This window comes from Diplotaxodon limnothrissa, linkage group LG17 (assembly GCF_057381915.1).
Source record: "Diplotaxodon limnothrissa isolate DT_005_m linkage group LG17, D_limnothrissa_male_GT1.1, whole genome shotgun sequence".
In the NCBI taxonomy this organism is placed as follows: domain Eukaryota; kingdom Metazoa; phylum Chordata; class Actinopteri; order Cichliformes; family Cichlidae; genus Diplotaxodon; species Diplotaxodon limnothrissa.
This window is the reverse complement of record NC_140612.1, coordinates 18,396,050-18,416,307: the sequence shown is the minus strand read 5'-3', so window position 1 is coordinate 18,416,307 and position 20,258 is coordinate 18,396,050. Positions and strand designations below refer to the sequence as shown.

The following is a 20,258-nucleotide window of genomic DNA, read 5'->3' as shown; positions in this document are numbered from 1 at the left end:
ACCTTTCCTCTGCCAAGACCGTTTTCTGACAGATTCGCTAGGCTGCAGGGCGCCGTCTTCTTCACCTTCAGCACTGGACTCGGTTTAGCAGAAGCAGTGAGTGTTTCTGACCGGATAAAGAGCTGCATGCGAGGAATTAAAATGTGTTTGATGGGCCTTCAGAGGGAGAATAATATGTTTGCTTAATCACGCCTGAGTGTGAAAATGTGAAGGCAAGTTGCCTGGAAACTAAACAGGAAATGGTCGACCAAAGAATAAAGGCAGGAGAGTTTCTTTGAATATTCACAGCGAAGGCCTCAGAAATGGCCTTGAATGCAGCCGTGTGCAACAACTGAGTCACAAAGTCAGGGTTTCATCGGGCTGTTGTGCTCTGGAGGGATCACTGCACTGAGTTTATTGGATTTCTTTTTTACAACAGTCAAACTTTATTCTTGTGAAACTCGGTGGAGCCGTGAGGGTCGATGGTGTGAAGGCTTACAGATCTTTGAATGTGTACTTAACGTACACTTAACGCCTCAAAGAAGAAAGCCCTTTGACTGCTGGATACAGCTGCAATGTTTGCTTTGGATTAAAGAGACTCAACAGAAACAGATGAATCACATTATGCTTCATATCATTAAAAGAAAACTGAGATGAGTCAAGATCAAGTGTTAACTGTACCTCAATTGAAATGTTTTTACATTAAGAGAAAATGTTAAAAATTGGAAATATAAAATTTTTTTTTTCTGAAATCAAAGACCACATTTATATTGCATTTCATTTAGAATTTCAAGTCAGACTTTATTTTCCACTTTTCTAATTATTATTAAATCCAAAATTAGCCAAGTTTTGGTCCCAAGCACAACATTGCTGACAAATGAAGAATGACCAAATGCTTGCAGTTCCTGTAATGTCCACTAGATCAAATATGCCACTGAAACTGGTCCCAAATAAACATTAAACAGGAACTGCAGCAATTCTGTCAAGCCACATCTAAAACCGATCTAAACCACCCAAACACAAATTTGCTCCCAAATTCAGTTTTTAATCCAACAAACCACCACCAAACCCAGCGCCCACTTCCAAAACAGCTTCAAGCCAAGCTCAAAACCTTTCCAGCAATTAGGTCCAACACTAAATGAGGTCTCAGACTACTCTAAATCTTTCCCTAAATTAGTCCAAAACCAAGTGTGAAGCTCAGTAAAACCAAGATTAAATGAATTCCAATATCTATATCCTAAAGCAGTTCAAATCTGGCTCAAAAATTCAATTTTAAACGAAATGACAAATTAGTCCAAATCACAGCCCAAAATTAGGCCAAAAGCATTTCAAATCCAAGTTCTAAACTATAAAAATGCTTATTGTGCTTGTTTTTTAACATCAGTAGTTTTCTAAGCTATAATTGAGGCCAACTCCAGTCAAACCACAATGATTTTGTTGCTCACATTTTACATTCTAAAAACCTTTTTGAAACATCTGGAGTTGGTGTTAAACTGATGGAATAACAGTCACATCTGAAGTCTGTAACAAACGTTTTTCTTTTTCCTGTGAATAACTGAAACAGAAACATCGAGGTTTAAATCCACTTCCCACAGCCCTGGTTTGGTCTTTTTGTGTCCAAACATTTAGACTATTAACTTATTTATTTATTTATTTATTTTTATATCGTCAGAGGTTCTTTGTGAGATGGGAACATTTAGTGCTGAAGGATTGAAACACTTCATGAGGTTTGTGTTTGTTTAAAGGCTGTTGAGGACAACCTTGAGATGAAGGGCGACCCGGTAGAAGAAGTGCTCTTGATGCGTGTCCGCTGAACTCCTGAATGAAAAATGACCGTTTTGATTTATTCATCTCTGTGTGAGTGCGAGCAGGGATGAGGATTTACAACCGTAGATGATCTGAGTGTCAGAACAGAGGGAAGAAAAAAGAGCAGAGAGCGAGGCCAGTTTGTCTTCTTCCTGCAGGAGAAAGACAAACTATCAGCTACTAAAACCCACAAACTGTTGATCAGAACAAGCCAAATAGAGTGTCAGGTGGAGCAGTTGGGGTTTGGGATTAAATTTAGTCAAAAGGGAGAGGTGGGGGCGTCCTTGCACTGGCAGTCAGGCACTAACAAAGAGCGCCGCATAATAAATGGGACTTTAATTTGTTTTTTCTCGACAAGGTCGCCATGAGTGATGGGTGAAAGGCAGCGATGGGATGTAGAGTTGGCCCGAAGAGGAGAAAAACACGAGCAGTTAAAGCCTCAGTTCAGCCACTAGAAACTGCATCCAAACAAAGCAAGTTTGGGTGGTTGTGGTTGGAGAAAGGAGGACTTGGTTTAAGATGTTGTTGGCTTCATGTGACAGGTTGATGAAGGTTATGGGTTGTTAGTGTTTAGAAGCACACCAAGCTTAATGTGAAAAATCTGTAGTTTGGCAGAAATCGAGTTTCTTCAATTTACTGATGTTGGGACACAGAGGAGAGTCACATGGTTAAAAAGACAGTCTTAAAGAGGAGTGTAGTGGCATGCTGTATGGCCAAAGGTAGGTACAGAAGATATGTTTGTGTGTTGCTGGATGCTAAAACTCAGTTCTTCTCTATGAAAATGACAAACCTATGAAAGAGGAGGAGGCGGCCATTTTTTCAGCCCTCTGCAGGTGTTTTAGGTGAAATGAGCTCAGTCCCCTCCTGAGAATCACTTCAGTGGCTCTTACAGACTTGTTTCAGTCCTCTGTGGGACTTTGTTGAGGCGCCGCGATGCGTCTTCTGTGCCCTCTGACATGCATTGTGTTTACATGGAGGCTGCCAGGCACCCCAGCTGCTCTGCAGGCAGGCCGGCGAATGGAAATGTGCTCAGAAAACTAATGAAAGCAGCAGAATGAGCTTATGTTTGTGCTGCGAGGAGAAGAAGAGGAGGAAGAAGAATCACTGCTCATGAGTTTCATTTTACAGGCTGACATTTTTGCTACCTCGGTGAATGTAGTCAAATTAATTTGCCATTATTGTGCTGGCTTATCAGACGTCGCAGAGACGTAAACAAAGATGCGGACAAACCGTGAAAAGCAATTAAAAATAAATGGGGTTTGGACAGAGAGGCCTCAGAGAAGGAGATAAAGGGAAGCAGAGCTGCTTTTGCTGCTGCAGTTTGTAGTTTTTGGTTGGAGCTGCTGTGGACTTTTTGGGCGCCGTCCTGAGGCGTCATCACACTAAACGGCTAAATTAACCCAATTATTTGGAGCAAGCTGAAGTGGCGCGGCTGCCTTCAGGCGCCCTGTTATTTGGGATGACTGTGTAAGTGCTCGTAGCCCTGGGTGTGTTTCTGTGAGGGTCAGCTGAATGCCTGCCTGCAGACTGATTACTGTGCGCCTTTGCTTAATGAAAAATAATGACCTGCTTGCCAGATTTTTCCTTCTTTGTTGGCTCTGTAATGTGACAAAAGCTTTTTCTCTACCTGAGTTTGTCTTCGTGGAAGAGGCAACTGTGGTCCTTAAATGAAAGCTAGTTTCCGTAGCAACATGCCAAATATAACAAGGCTTGTGCTTGCATGAAAATAAAGAGATGGCGACGCAGATGCTGTTTGCTGACTGAAGCAGGGCTGCAGGCCTGAGTGTCTCTGATGAAACTTGGGTCTATAAAACATGAAGGCATGAATGCTGATGCCCGGACGGTGCAGCAAACGCCTCACAGGGATGCAGTTTCTTCTTTTTCTGCTTTTTATCAGCTTTGAGGACGGCAACAGTAAACATATGGCCCTGTGCATAAGTATGAGGTGGTGGCAAGAGGACAAGCCGCAAACATTTAACCAGAGTCTGAAATAGCTATCTTCATCTATAAGCAGAACAATGAGTCCTTCTACAGATGGTTTGACACACAGTCCTGATCTGAGCATTGTGGAGTCAGTCTAGATCGCATCAAGAGATAGAAGATACCGAGCCAAATCCAATCTAAACCAAGCCCAAGATCAACCCAAAACCAAAACGGTCCAACAACCACACTAAGCCAAGTTCAGAGCCAATAATTAAAACTCAAAATAGTCCAAAACAAACACCAAATTCAGTCTTAATTGAAGTCCAAATCTGCCCAGAACCAATCCCACAATCAGTCTGAAACAAAGCCCAAAAATAAGGCCAATTCGGTTTTAAAGCAAGTCTAAAAACATTGTAAACAAAGCCCAAAAATGGACCAAAAGCCAAATCAAACCAAGCTCAAATGAAGACCAAAACAAAGTACAAATCTGCTCTGAAAACTACTTAAAACCAAGTTATGATTTTGTGTAAAAAGGAATTAATTTTAATTTAATTGTAAGATGCATCCCCCAGTATAGATGAATAAACGAGCTTTAATTGTTTTTCATATTTGAGGTTGTTATGCACACAGCTCTCTGCTTGCTGTGCAGCCCTTCCTGTTTTACTGATTGATTTGACCTTTTGATAGTTTTTTTCTGCATCAGTCTAATGTCACGTAAACCCTAAAATTAGCTGCTGCTGCTGTTCTGCTGCTCCTGTACTCACATTTCCTCTAACAGCAGTTAAAGCTTTCTGGCTTCTAACGAGAAATTCTCTGAAAGACAAATCAGGAGGACTGAGATTGAGTCAGAAAATTGCTTACGAGTGTTCACAGTGAAAATTGGAAGCCTGTGGAACATTATGTACGGGAACATTACAGGGAAATGATCAAAGGCTGAAGGAATTGTTAGAAAACTGAACGTGGAGTACAAAAGCTTGATTTTAGTCAGAACCTTGTCCCACAGCTCAGGATGAAAATGCAGACTTTGAACCTGAAACACTGGAAGAGTTTTAAAAAGGGCGAGTCAGGATGTTCAGTGGATTCCAGGAACCATTTGGCTTGTTTTTGGACAGCTATTTTTGTTCTTCCTGTGGAGAGCAGCCAAACGTTTTGGGTTCAGTACCTGAAAATCAAAGAGAGCTTCTTTACTGCAGCCGCCATTTTACAGTGATTCTCAGCCAGCACAGAAGCACAGCAAAGAGGCAGAGAGCAGATTTTCTGATGCTGACAGGACTGAGGGAAACTTAATGATGTAATGCACCGGAGAAATGTGCAAGAGCTTTTGACTAAGAGGAGTGAATTACTTTATATTTGAAAGACGCACATCTTCTTTTCTCATGTTTCTGTTTTTCATGCATGAGAACAGCAGCAGCGTGTTGGGCAGAGAGGTGAGGCTATAAATGTTACCGCTGCTGCTCAGGTACCTTTTACCCACAGTGCTTTCGATCTGCAGCTGCTCAAGGGCCTGCAGATAAGAGTTTGGCTGCTCAGAGCGGATTAAAGATTTGAAGGTGTAGCACTGTGCCGAGGAGGATGTTTCTTTCGCTCATGTCCATTACCAGGTCACACCATGTAAATGCTGATCTAAAGACGGTCAAGGTGAAGATGAAGTGAAAATGGGTTGAAACATGCTAATGTTTAGCAGGAGTGATTTAACAATAAACACTGAGTGCAAATCAGGCTCTGGCAAAGACTTTAGAACGCCGTGTGCCACATAAAATCGTTTCGAGGTCAGTAAACACAACCAGAATTCATACATAATGCACACGGGATTATAAGGGGCACTGTCGATTTTCAGAAAAATCAAAGGATTGATTTTAAGTGTGCCGTATTTCCCAAAAAACATGGTAATAATGAGGGTCCGCTAGCATGCTCTACCAAAAATAGTGCTTTGTTGTGCATCTGACAGACGAAAGCTAAACCAGTTCCACACCACTGAAGTTGCAGCATTTTTACAAACCAATTCTGGTTCATCCGTTTGATTCAACGATCCGCTTTCGCCCTTCTCATTCTCCGCCATGCTTTTTCTGCCATGTGCGCATGAAAACAAAGGCACTGCGCATGTGTGTTTACCCATATTCTATCGCGCTATTTCATTTTCTTATCGTTGCCCAACATTATACCGGTGTTACCATGAACGGTATAATATGGCCCAGCCCTAGGAAAACCCCTAAAACAGTCTAAATCAAGGAATCTTACTCACCAAAGAAACCATTGGACAAACATTTAAACACTATCATGGTGCAGCTGCTTATGTAATTCAGACTGAAAACTGGAGGTGGAAGACCAGAAGCAAAGTTTTTAAAAAGTTAAAGAAATCATTTGAAGATTATGAGGGTCAGAGCACCTTCGACTGATGAGGCTAGTTCATGATGTACGCTAAGTATTTTTTTTAAAAGATTTGTTTGTTGATCCTGGTCCTAATGAATCCTGCTTTAGATTCTACACGTGCTAATTGAAGGAGAAGCTTGTTTGCTTTCTGGGTATTTGTATTGTATTCTCTGCAGATTTAGACAAACTGTCTCATGGCATAAACAGTGAAGTGTTTGATCCCCTCCCTGCGGCACTTCATTCTTCAGAAATGTTTCAGGAAGCAGTGAACAGCACACATCCACTGATGTGTGGCAGTAACAGCATCCAGGTGTTTCTTCCTCCATCACAGATAACATGGTCAGCGTGGTGTCCCTCCTCGGCGATGATGTACAGTTCAGTCTGTCGAGGCTGTAATGGATTTTGAGTCCCTACATGGCCGACTTCCCTCTCACATGTGCAGCAGCAGAGAGAAAAGACAATTTCATTTACCTGCTTCTAATGAAAAGGCAATTTGTTGTGTGATAGCATGAAGATGGAGTGGGACGCCGGCGTCGTCATCCCTGCAGGTTCGGAGGAGAAATGAATGGCAGTGTGTCATCTGCAGCTCCCAGAGACAAACTGAGAGGCAACGCCACGTCTGCCGCTCCATAAACTCAATCAGTTTCTGTACAGCGACCTGCTAGACACCAGCTATCAACAGCCCCCTCTCAGCACTCGCGTCCGGGGTTTGATGCATGATGGCAAAAACTGGAAGCGGATGGAAACTATAGCAGCAGCTGAAAAGCAGAAAGATATTTTAAAAGCCTCCTGCTATGAGTGACCACTTAGACCCAGGTAAAATGCAGGCAGGATTCAGCGTCTTAATGGATTCTTTCTTTATTCTAATGTGCTCGAAGTTGTTCCACCTGCCATCTTTTTTGTTCATTTGAAAGGTAAAAGCCCAACAAGTGGTTTATTTTTTAGCCACATGCAGAGTTTATAGCACTATTTCAAACTGTTACTGCAGTGTTAAAAGCCAGCGCTTCCTTTTCCTTGTCCTTGGCCTGATGGGAATCTAAAACCTCAAAAAAGACCACATTGACTCATCTCTTTAAGTCAAACATGGACATGTTTTGCAGAGGGTAAAATCCATTTTGGACTTTATGGACTGTAACATGTCACGTCATTTGGTTGGCCTGGCATCACCTGATAAATGTTCAAATCCAAATGGCACCATAAGTGCCTCTGGACACAGCTGTGTAGACCTGCAAACAGATCAGTGACACCTGCAATGTAGTGCTGAGCACTGGCACTCTGCTGCACAGTCGTTGCATCAAACCCATCTCGGGTTAGATAAAAAAATGATAAAACAGCCGAGGCTGTGTAGAAATGTTTGAAACAAAATGGAACAGAAATAAAACCTCAACTCTCAGATTCATCTCATTTCTGGACATGAATGCCAAATCCAGTTCTTTCAGTCTTAGGCTGCTGTGATAGACAGCCTAATCTTTCACATAATATTGAGTTGAATTTCTTTATAATTTGAGCAATCTGAAGGAGGCCCTGGGTTGAGCCTTGGGGAACTCCAGCTGCAGTTTAAAACAGTTTATAAGTTGTGAAAAATCTTTCTATTTTTAGCTGATAAATAATCCCAAAAGACTGTAACTATATTTTAATAGTCTGAGTTAGGGGTGGGCGGTATAAACGGTATACGGTATAAACGATATAAATTTGGCCAACGGCAGAGATTTTGACCATACCGCTCTACCGCAATAGCACATGTTGATGGTGTCATTAAGCTGCGTCTGTTTTGGTTGGAAGCATTGCAGCGGCTGCAAACAACATCATCTGCAAATTATGCCGGGCGACAGTAATAGCAAAGAGACGAAGCAGTTTTGGAATATGGGGAAAGCCAAAAACTGCGCATTCTCCACTTCCGTACCATTGATTCATTAATACTGAATTCTCTCGCAGTAGATTATCTCAGTTGTTCTCCCAACTGAAGTTTGGTCCGTTTACAGCATCCTGCCATGCGATTGCATTTGTCCCTAACCACCAGGAATCCTCACGTTAACTTTTATCGAGTGGAAAAAAGTTAGTGTTCATCTTTCAGCTACACTGTGCTAATGTTATGCTAACGTAGCTGTTTTTCTAGTGACACATAGCACATCATTATATACCAGCTAGCCCAACTTCAGTAACCCTACAAACGTCACTGCTGTTTAATTTTCACTGTTTTAATTTTCTGTCTTCATTTATGTTGTAAGTGATAGCAGAGCTATACGTTTTAATTTTTTCAGGAATCTCTCAGAACATGCTATATCATGTTTAGGTGAAAACTAGCGAGCTAACTTCTAACTCTGTTGAATTTAATGTTTTCGTGGGTGCCTGGATGTTAAACTTAATTGTTACACCTGGTAAAGCAGCAACGCTGATCATTTTATTAAAGATGAAATAATTTAGACAGTTTTTAACTCTCAGTGATGCCGCAGTGTTCGTTTGACTTTGGGACCTGAAGACGACAGAGTTTAGGACCCAGATTACTTCGCGAGGCTTCTGACTACAGCAGCTGTAATGCTCCGGCAGTCCATCAAGCTTTGCGCCTTCATAGCTTGCCAAAGTCTTACTAAAACATTTTTTGATGGATTTTTGAGCGCTGTTTACCACATAAAATCGGTTCGAGGTCAGTAAGCACAACCAGAATTCATACATAAGGCACACCGTCGATTTTAAGTGTGCCCTATAGTGTGTAAACTACGTTATACAGAATAAAAGAATATATCACAATATATATCGTTACCGCACATGCTTCAAATTATACCGTGATATGGATTTTAGGCCATATAGTCCAGCCCTAATCTGAGTAGTATTTGTACCTATGTGGCATCTTAGCTGAATAGGGAGATTCATAAATCCACTTTTAACCACCTTATTAAGACCTCAGTCACTCAGGCTTGTTGGTGATCTGGCAACCACTGGTTGCTGTCGGTAATGTATGCGCGGCTGCTGGAAGTTGCTAGATGAAATCGGTTGCAAAGGGTGCTGCCAATAACTTCCCTGTGATTGCTTTGGTTGCCAGCAGGTCACCACAGTTTGCATGAAAGATGCTAGCTTGTCTGCAAACTGGAAATGGAGAACGTTTACCTTCACCATAAAAGTCATGACTCATGGCTGCAAACAGCACATTTTAAAACAAAAACACTCTGGTGTCTGGTTTATGTCACACTTTTTGTTTCCTGATGGAGAATACACATTTTTCTGGTGACCTGAGTTTGCTGGGGTGGGGGGTGACTGAACAATCTCTAGGCCTGTGTGAGTCATTTAGCTGTTATCTAAGCAGAAAATAAGAAACCAAAGACATAATAATAACCTTTCAAAATTACAAGCTAGTTCTTCACATCTTCTCCACATTCCTCATATAAAAAAGCTTTAACACACACTTTGATAACAGGAACCCCAGGGGTGAGATTAATGTGCCTATTAGGAAAGTGAAGGCAATGCCATGACTGTTTTTCAGCTGTGAGAGGTTGTACTGGGAATGTCGGCTGATATAAAAGAACTCTGATTTTGTGTATTTATAACCTGTAAAACTAGTAAATAATGGGCTTTACTGGTTAGTCACAGCTTGGAGGGCCTTGCTGCTTTCCTCCCAGCACTGCTGTAAATATAAAATCTGATTTCTCTAAAACTTGTCAGAGCAGCTGGCAAATGGAGCTTCCAGGAGCTTCGATTAATTAACATGTAGAAACTGTGTCCACAGGCGTCCTCACTGAAGCTCCAGCAGTCATTTTCTGTAACTAAGTGGCTCTTTCTCCTGCTGGAGCTGCGAACATACGAAAGCCACGCCGCTAATTGAACACCGGCATGTCGGAGCATGTTTCAGCTTCATGCTGCAGTCAGCTGCTCCAGGGACAGGGCCCCCTTCATCACCTCCTCCTCGTCTCTGAGCCCCAGCCTCCTCACACCTCCTCTAGTCCTCAGATAGTTACCTACTGTCTCCTCTGATTGGCCTCTCCAACACCTCAGTCAGCATCGTGAATCCATCTTCGGGCTCGCCTGCCCGGGCCTGCTGCACTCCGAACGTGAGGAACATCTCCAGGTCTGCTTTTTTACAAAATCAGCTTCAGAGATTTGTGGGCTCATTCCGCCGTTCCATGAAGATCAGTGTGTGTTTTTTTTTTCTCCCCCCGTCAACAAAAAGCTCAGAATTTAATTTTATCTGTGGACTTGAACATTTTATACTTTTTCTTTCTTTTGAAGTTTCTGGTTTTAATTTCACTGAGACTAACATGTACAGACTGTTTTACATCAGTTTAAAAACAAGTTTATTTACTTCATTAAATTAAAGTTAGTTTTGTATCGCTATCAAGGCCTCACTTTGCCTGATCTGGAACCTGCTAACATCAACCAGTTAATTAAGCACCCCTAAACGTACTGTTTGGTTAAATAGAACCTCTTTTTTACCTGTTTGTAACACTTTTAGAACCTAAAGGTATCGGTTATGTTAAGATACTTTAAATGTCACTACTATTATAGAGTCATTTAATCATGGCCATTGAAACAGTCACAGCTGTATAACTTCATACATTGTAAACCAGCTGCATTTGTCCGCGTGAGAAATTAAAGCCAGCATCACTAGAGCAGCGCTACCTCGTGCATCTCACCTTTAAACCACCAACTTTAACATCATTGTTGTCACCTGGTACCCGATAACCATGACAACGTTAAATCAGTCTTATTTTAGCATGACCAGCATTTATTCAGTGATGATTCAGGCATCGTGTTGCCCTCTGGGTTATTTGTGATTTTGGGTTTTGGACTGAACTGGACAGCAGGGCGCTGGGAAGAAGACGATAAGGCAGCGGGACAGGTGGCCATCATTTCCCACGAGGCTTTGCGGCGGCGGCTTTGAGAGATGAAGCCTGTCACAGTTAGCCAAACAGCGCTAATGCTCTCCCCAGAAAGCCTCCAAACGCTAACAGGAAAGCAGAGCCGGCTGTGTTTGTGTGCATTTTGAACAGATGCTCTGGCTGTAAATATGGGGGGTGAGGAGGAGGGGAGGAGGGGGTGCCATTTGTTTTCATTTTGTTGCATTCGGGGGGAGGAGGGAAGAAAACAGCCATTCAGATTCAGCGGGTCTTCTGAATGAGCCTGCAAACCAAATATTAGTGTGTGAGCGCACACACACACACACACACACACACACAGCATTTTCATAGTATTTTGTTTTTTGGCCTTTCATGGAGAAACTGCAGCTTTGCAGTTTGTGCTGCTTGTTCATATTTTTGGGGGAAGCTCTTATCTTTTTAAAGTGCTGCAGTTCTTTCTCCCTTGGTTTTTAGAGCAGTCTCTTCAGCTTTTTATGCGCTCTTCATATGTTCATGTGTCAAGTTTGTAAAAACTCTCAGTGTATCTACAGCCAGTGGGCTCACGGTGTCCTGGCGTTCTCAGCTGACTTCATGTGGATATGAAGCTGAGGATCAAGAACACAGCAGCAGATTAATTATTGACCCCCTGCTGTGGATGAGGTCAGAGGTTCTCTGTGCTGAAGTTTCCATTTTCAGCGCCATGTGATGGTGTTTGTCTCTGCCGTTCAGGACCCTCAACATAGACCCTCAACCTCTGTCTCCTTGTCCTAATGTGTTCATTTTAGCCTAACCACAGCTCTGTAGCTAGCCACCAGGTAGCACACTATTATAAGACAGCAAGCCTGACTTCACCAGCCCTCCAAACAACACTGCTGTTTAGTTTTTTACGCTTTTTCTTCCAAAGTTACTCCACAGCGGTGTGTTTTAGAAATACTATTGTCAGAAGTATCTCTGCAGGTAAACGTCAGTTCACACAGGACCTTGTGAACACCCTGAGATGATGGACAATATGAAAAATATAACACAAGTGAACCATCCGTGTCTGGTTTTGTTGCAGATAATGTGTGGTTATCTCTGGTGTTTGTGGGCGCGCCATGTTTTGAATGAACTAGACTGTCTTGATGCATAATAAAGATGGGTGAAGCCACCATGAAGTCACCTTTGCAACTTTAATAGGAGAGCCAGCGTTCAGCATGTACGCTGATGATACTGTTCTGTATATGGAAAATAATAACCATTGTGACATCACACATTGACTTTTGGACTCAACATTCAAAGGTCCACCTGCCACTCAAATAGGCCACGCCCCTTATAAGGCAAACTTTAAGCCATAGTAGAATTGAAACAGGTGTGGTATGAAACAGTTATGAAGGGTACAGTTATCGATAAAGGATAAACCACTTTCTTTATCAGGCTGTAAACATGTTTAAGTTTTAACATGGGAGTCTATGGGGACTGACTTACTGTTGGAGCCTCTGCTGGAAGTCAGAGGAGGTGCAATTTGTGGTACCAGCTGATCAAACCTGCTCTCTGCTCTTTGTGCCTCTAACAAGTCAACAGAGGAAAGCATTTTAGGTGGTGTAGCATTAACCCCAGTAACAGTGGAGATCAAGCAGAAGCTCCGTCCTCTTGCTCTGCGCTAGTGCTGCTGTGGTGGTCAGGGTCGCCCTTGGCGACCACCCCTCTGCAGACTGAGTCTGGCTTCAGACGCAGCAGCAGTGAATGAGTTTGCGTTGTAAAGTGTAAACGAGGCAGACGTGGTGGGTCGTTGGGCTGTGCAGTGCGGTACTCTCTCTCTCTCTGACGTCCTCGCTGCAGCTGATTTGGAAACTATCAGCGCTCGGCTTGTAAATTTCCCCAGTGTGAAAAGCAATGCATACAGAATGAATCCGCCTCTATTTATCCATCTGACTATCCTCACACGCCTGTGCACGCTTGCCGCGCGGCAGCCTAACGCCGGCCTACTGCGGGGAGGTAAAGAAATAAATAAAGCCTGTGCGCAGCTTCAGTTTTTCCGCTCGGCTCCCCAGACGTTTCTACACCTATCCGTTAGATTACAGATGACAAATAGACCCAGATCCTCCTCTGCCGACTGCGTCGGCCCAGCTGTGACGGCATTTCGTCCTCCTGAGGTTTCACCGGCGGCTGTTAGTGTTTGTTAAAGAGCGGGGCGGGTGAGGAGGGAGGAAGTTTGCAGCAGAGACACCAAAACCAGCCGCCGATAAATCATTTTGTTCCTCGATTAACCTCGAGGACCTCACTCTGCAGCTACTGCATGTTATTACAAGTGTTTTCCAGCTGAGTGCGTCTTCACTGATTTATGCAATATTTCATTTACAGTTTCTGAGTCGGCGCTCTGCAGCATCTCAGTTTGTGTGCAGGGACAAATCTCAGCGGAGAAAAAAATCACTTATTTAAACTGATTTCTTTTCTGTTTGAAAAATGTCTGTGAGTCCTTTTCATCGACCGAATATTTGTGTTTGTGAGACCCTCATCTATCAGCTCGTGTAGGTTTCTCTGACTCTGAGTCTGAGGTGAAGCTTCAGGCGTGGTCCATCAGCACATGTCAGTCACATCGAGTAGAAACATGACGGTTCAGCCTGCAGGTGGGGGGCAGGCTGACATAACATGGACTCATGTACTGTATTCAAGATCAAATCTGCTCCTTTATTTGCTTGTCTCTTTCATTTCCTGGGCTGTGTGTGTGGCCCTGGGCCCAGAACACCCATTGGATAGTCAGATTCAGGAGGAGGAGGAGGTGCTCTGATCGTGAGAAGAGTCTCTCTCACCAGCCTGATCAGGCTACCTGTAGGGAAAGAGGAGGCAAGAAGGGCCTGCTGCTAACCGGTTAGCAGCACCTAAAATGTTCATGAATAGTAAAAACGAACCAAGCTTCATCCTCTGATGCAGGTCTATGTTTTTAAGGTGGTTTTCAGAAAAATGTTTAATTTCTAACTGAGGTTTTGATTTTTTTTTTTGGTCCATTTTAAATCAGTCGCCCGTCTGCCAGCATTCCTGCACTTTCATAGATGTGTCTGTGTTTGCTTCCTGTGTCTGAGTCACTCTGAGATTGAGTGGGTGATGATGACTTCAGTTTGTTGCAGAAAATCCCAGTTAACCTCGTTAACCAACCTCACAGCTGGTTTAATCTGCAGTTATTGGAACATAAGTTCTGACCTGGTTCTGTGAGAGGTTCATGTCGATATCTCGTGTGCTTCGGAAGCTCCTCAGGATCAAAACTGCTGTAAAAACGATTACAAGGCATCAACTTGTATTTTCAGCTATCAAGTGATAGCTGAAAATATTCACAATATGAAGATTAAATTCAGCGTGGCTTCATCAGATATAACAGTTACTGTCATCACTTCAAGATGCTTAGGTGTGCTTGTGTAAAGTCGTGAAAAATAATCTGACCTTTGACCTTTGCAAAGTTGTTTGAAATGACATGAAATCATAGTTCTACTCACGTTTCTTTCTCCTTTTTCTTTGCAGAATCAGACGTTGTGCAAAGGCCTCAATGAACTTCAGAACGGACAGGTAGGTCACATGATGGTGTCTCTAGAGGTGTGCATTCACCTGAACAAGCTCCTCCCACCTCCTCTCTCACTGCTCCTGCTGTAAGTCTGCTTCTTCACCCTGCGGCTCATCTTTGTCCTCTGAGGAGAAACCAGTGAAAATAAAATGCTTCGGCCACATTTCACTGCCAGAGCTGCCGCAGGTGGAGCTGACTTCATGGATGATGTGGATGTGTCGGCGGTGGTTGGTTTGAAGTTGTGGTGTAGTGTAATTGGGCGGTGTGATCTGTGACGTGAGTCCGAGGGTCTCCGGGATGATGTCCTAACTTTCTCTGAAGTTTGTTGATTTTTCCTGCCATTGATAAAAGGCGACAGGAGCTGAAACACGGCCGTAACCGTTTCCTTTGTTGCGCTCGCCGGTGCCGGTGATGCTGAGCGTTTGTGACGGCAGCGAGATGGCTGAGGAATGTGAACAGGCTGAGAGGATGCTTCCAGAGAGCAGAGACAAAAGGAGGAGAGAATAAGAGCTGGAGATTCATTACACGTCAGTTTAATTTCAGAGCTGCGATTCATTACGCGCTGGAAGTCGATTTGGCCGCTCGTTGCGGCGGTTTCTGCAGGCCCTCCCATTTATTTGGTCTCTCAGAGGCGAGCAGGCGGACGAAAGAGAACAAACCTAATTAAGGCCAACCCTGTGATGGGTGGATAATTGTTGTGAGGCATCAGTGTGTGTAATTGAGGCTGAATTTGTTTTACAGGTTGTAAATGTGCGTTTTCCCCCTTTGGATGGTTACTGCAGGACTCGTACACATTTGAACGGTGTCCAATCACCGCCACAGGTGACCGTGGAAGGTCATTAAAGCAGTTTCTTGAAAACCTTCACTCAAGGGGCGCCCACAAAAAATAATCTGTGCTTTCTGCAGAAACACAAACACAGAGTTTACTCCAGCTATTTTTTTCTGTGGTTAAAGACTCTGATTGGCTCCCTCGGTCCTCCCCCAGCCAAATAAATGAAGAGTGCAGCGTGGAACACCTTCCCTTGTTACCTCCCCGAGGTATAATTAGACACAGCCAGAGAGGGAGATCAATTCTGAACATCATAATACGACTCAGAGTGAAGCTGTTAAATGATCCTCAGGAGACCTGCTGGAGCTGCTGCAGTGTTTAACAGCCAGCCAGCATCAAGGGAGGCCACGCTCGCTTAATTCCCTCCAAACAGAGACGAGGACGTGTGCCTCCGACCTCCAGTCACCTGTTTCATCTGCACACTCAACCACAGACTGTATACAAAAGATGGTCATAGACAGCGTGACATCACCCACTTATGTGGACTCCATTTTGAAGCTTCAGTGTTAACGTACAGGCTGCCATTTTATTATTTTTTTGGACAAGTGGGTGGAGTTATCAGCTTACGCTTGCTAACAGAAACTCCCAGTGCTCAGTAACCTGCAGTTCCTCAAACGGCCACTAGAAGCTCCAGCAGTGAGTCATTATTATATTATTATTATCTTTGTCACCTGGGCCATCCTTTTATACAGTTTATAACGCCATCTTTGAATACTAGAAAATAAAATCCTAGTTTCACATACATGTATAACCAGCACATATCACCCCCTGCTGGTGTATCCCTGTGCTGCACAGTACAGCATGATTTGCTTTCACAGTGCTGTGAGCTGTGAGCAGACAGGGGAAGTTTTCTGTTTTTCAACCTTACAAGTTGCGATTAATTACAATGAAATGACATTTATCATGATGTCGTCTTATTTTTAGATATTTCAACAATCTAAATATTTTCCGATGTTTCTGCAGCAAATCTACCAAATGTTCAAACTAGGTGTTTGTTCAGATTTAGTCTGGGGTAAGAGGGGATGAAAACCAGCCTGACTGTGAGGAGCTTGCTGAAAGGAAGCACCGGATCATTGATATACTCTGGTGTTAAACACAGAATTCACTCAAACGTGTCTCCAGTTTTAAAATATTGTTGTTTTTTTGTCGTTGTTTTTTTTAACTTTTTGCATTTAATGATTAAAAACCTCGAGTTAACATTGAAAGTGTTTAGAATAGATAAAAGCTCGTTTCTTGATAAAATATAATGCCCACACTCGGCCACATCACTCGGTAAAATTGCTTGGGCGCCGAAGGGTGAAGTGAGCCTTCTCCAGAAAGCTCTGATTGTTCCTTATTGGAGGCTTTTTATCGGACTTGGCAAAGCAGGCAGCCCCCTCTCCTTCTTCTTCTTCTTCCTTTTTTCTTGCCCCTCCGACTGTGACGGTGTTCAGGACTGTGTATTTGCTTTGGGTTGGCGGGTAAATGTTGACACGGTGGCTCTGAATGAAAGCTTTTCCTCGCTGCTGAGAGAACAGAGGACTTTTGGAAGGTAGTTTGAGGCCTCCCATCATCATTTTCTCCCCACACCTGTCCCACTCACGCCGCTGCCATCAGCTGAACTGGTTCTGACCTGCTCTTCCTGTCACTGCAGCCTCTCTGCAGACTCCATCACGTCTCACAGATCTGCCTAAACTACTTCCCTCTCCGACTCAATCATTCGCTCCATCCAGCCCATTATGGCGCCTTTAACAAGCGGCCGAGCCACTGAAGCCCCCCCCCCCCCCCCCCCCCCTTTTCCTGCTCATCCACAATCACTTCAAATTAGATTGGCGAGTCAATAGAAGAGTCAATATTTAATTTGCTCATAGCAGGTGGTGATTCAGGCGGAGACATGGAGGATCCACCTTGAGGACGCCATCCTTCACATGAAGTGCGACGAACTGATAAAATGTTCTGAAAGAGGGGGAAAAAAGGAAGTCATGTTTTTGCCTGGAGATGATACCTTACAAAGGCTTCAGGGGAGTCGACTGTAATTGCCTAATGTTGACTGTCAAGTAGGGCTGCCAGGATTAGTCGACTAGTCACGATTACGTCGACTATCAAAATCGTCGCTGACTTATTTAGTAGTCGATGCGTCATTTGAAGCTTTGTATGATCCCAAAAGAAGCAGGAATAAGTAGTAGGATTTAAGAGTTTAATAACGGACTGAAACAGAAGATGGCAGCACTGCATGTACAAGGATGCCAGCTGCCGTTAAACCCCGAAGAAGAAGAAGAAGCAACTCCGGTATCGTAGCCGTGTCCAAATTCAGGAACCGCATCCTCCTGTGCCTGCATTTGTAGGCCAATTACGTTACGATGAAGACTCCGACAAATGCGCCCTTCATTTCCCCAGATTTGAAGGATGGGTCGGGTGTATACTTCGTGGCCCAACCTATCCCAGAATTCATAGCGCAGCACAGCTCAGTTTCCAACAATGGCGGCAGCTAGTTAGTTTTAATATTACTCTTATTCACTGTTCCCTCTAAGTTGCGCGCGTGTACAATTGCGCACTGCTGGGACGGTCTCTGTGGACAGAAAAAAAATCAAACCTGAATTGAAATTAAAATCAATTTTTTGCAGTGTTAGTCAGTAAGTGACTGGCTGCTCCCGTATGGGATTAGAACGATGCCACCTTATCCATAGTCCAGCCAATAATGCGATTCACATTCGTATATAAGCAGCTAATCAACGTTGCTGACAGGCTATGACAGCATCCTTATGTGCCGACACCGGTGTTTTAGCTAGCAAAGGGGCGTGGCTGATGTGGAGAGAAGCCACGTTAATGACAACGTGGACAACCATTGGAGATGTGAGCAGGACAGATGGAACAATTGGCGGAAAAAGTGTGGACTTTATACCAGTTTTGAAATTGTGTTGATAGACCACGTAAAACCAGAGTTATGATAAAAATATTTGCAATGTTTGGTTTTCTTCCTGAATACTATCCTTGTTTATAAAACGGTAAAAACGGCATTTTATAAGGAAAACGCTGGAAAGCCCTCTCAGCCTGTGAGGAAAAACAAAACCAAAAAGACCCCACCCTTTCCTATTGGTGGAAAAATGTACCATGTCAACCAATCAAAAAATGATTTGGCAACATGGCATTTAGTTGTTTAGGGAGGGGGGAAGTTTTAGGAGTGACGGCAGTTTTGAGATGTGAGAGATTTGCTACGTTTAGCACAAATCTTGTGTTAGTGTGTAGTGTAGTCAATAGTTTTGTTGTGTGTGTCAGAACAATGAGGCGACTACTGAATGTTACAGGTGTTACAGGAGTGATACATCTCCTGTTGTCAGGCCTGCAGGTAATCAGGCTGTTGTTCTCCTTTATCTCATAGTGGACAGAAATTACTTTTTGGAGTGGCACAAATAATTTGTGTGACATCAAATTTGATGCAGAACAGCTGATTGTTCTGTAAATAGTTTGAAACGTTTATTTTAAAAAATGCCTTGGCTGCATTTTTAGGTAAACAGCTGCAAAAAACTTTGTTTGCATAACTCAGTTACTTTTTTGAAGAAGTAACTATATAATTATTGCCCAACATTGGTCATTATTTACTGTATTTTGCAGACAGAGAGTTACAGGACTCTCTCCCAGACCACAGACTCATAATACAAGTCAGAGCTTTATAAAAAAAAAAAAAAAAAGAAAGTTGTGTTTTCAAAATTGGAGTTCAAGTTATTTTTACTTCCAATAGTGTTAACATACTACACAGGTCATGAACAAGATTTCTTTTACATTTTCATTGTAAGTGGGCTAAAGCAGTTAATTAAAAGTAGTGTAACATAAATGTAAACGCTGTAATTTGATTATTTTAATAAACCATGTAACTTGGATGGATTCGATGCTGGCGTGATCACAGTGCACACGTCTGTTGTTGCTCACAGTGCTCCAAGGGTCCGCTCAGGAAGTTCGTGTGTTCGCTCAGACACATGAAAAATTAGAGGGAACATTGCTCTTATTACTTTTTCTGGGTCACAAAATAAAGGTTTAACATATTTTCAGGCGAGAATGAAGCTGTGTAAACTTCAAATATCTGCTCAGTTTATCAAGACACCACATATTTTTAAAAGCGCGCTGATGTTTTCAGAGACGTCTGTTACCCACTAGCTCGATAGCTAGCCGGGGTTAAAGGCTCACTAGAGCACCGTGAGAGCACCGGACTCCCGGCAAATCGTTTTCAAACCCACCGCCGTCTTTCGCTACTCAGGTTAAACATGATATATAAGTCACTTAGATAACTTACAAATGTTATTGTTTGGCTTTTTTTTTCAGTATTTTATTTGTTCCTGAGTAAATCTGTTTGGCTGAGATTAAAGTTATAGTTTTTACACAGCTGAATAAACGTCAAGCAGACAGCTGATTATCAGAAGTGTGAGAATCTCGAGAATAAACTCCGGTGTCCTGTTATATTTTAGATAGCAAGGAGTTTATTAAACTTCACCAAAACAATCTGCAAATTTCATTAAAATTTAATAAACTATCATCCTGTCTTTATTTTTAGTTAGCACACACCTTAAACACTTAAAGCTGTAAGCTAATGATAGTTATATAATAGCAGGTGCTGCTGGTGCAATAAGCTGTACGTTTTACGTCCAGTGGATGCATGATCTGATTAGTCGACTAATCGCAAAAATAATCGGTGCAAGTCGACTATCAAAATAATTGTTTGTGGCAGCCCTACTGTCGAGTCACCTTTTTTGGAGCCTCAGTGAGGTTAGCTTCCATCGACTGTAGGGGTGATTTGCTTTTGGACTTAGTTTTACAGACAGTCGCCTCGCCTCGCCGTGGTGACCATCCTTCCTCGGGTACTACAGAACTCGCACACAGTGGTTGGCCAGTGGTCAGCCAGCGGGCTTCATTCAAACTGCTCAAGTGATGTCATATTTGCCTTTTACAAGCGGTAACCTGTAAAACAGCTTTAAGGCTTTATGACCTCCACAAGGAATTCTGACTTATATTTATAACT

At 43.0% G+C, this 20,258-nt stretch overlaps 1 protein-coding gene across 1 annotated transcript in view; it reads left to right on the top strand.

The window, feature by feature from the left end:
• phf21b (PHD finger protein 21B) overlaps positions 1-20,258 on the top strand; it is an 83,004-nt gene that overhangs the window by 28,390 nt on the left and 34,356 nt on the right. Inside the window, exon 2 of the mRNA XM_085376534.1 lies at positions 14,400-14,444. Within this exon, the coding sequence (XP_085232660.1) occupies positions 14,400-14,444 (45 nt within the window). The remainder of the gene's footprint in view (positions 1-14,399; positions 14,445-20,258) is intronic.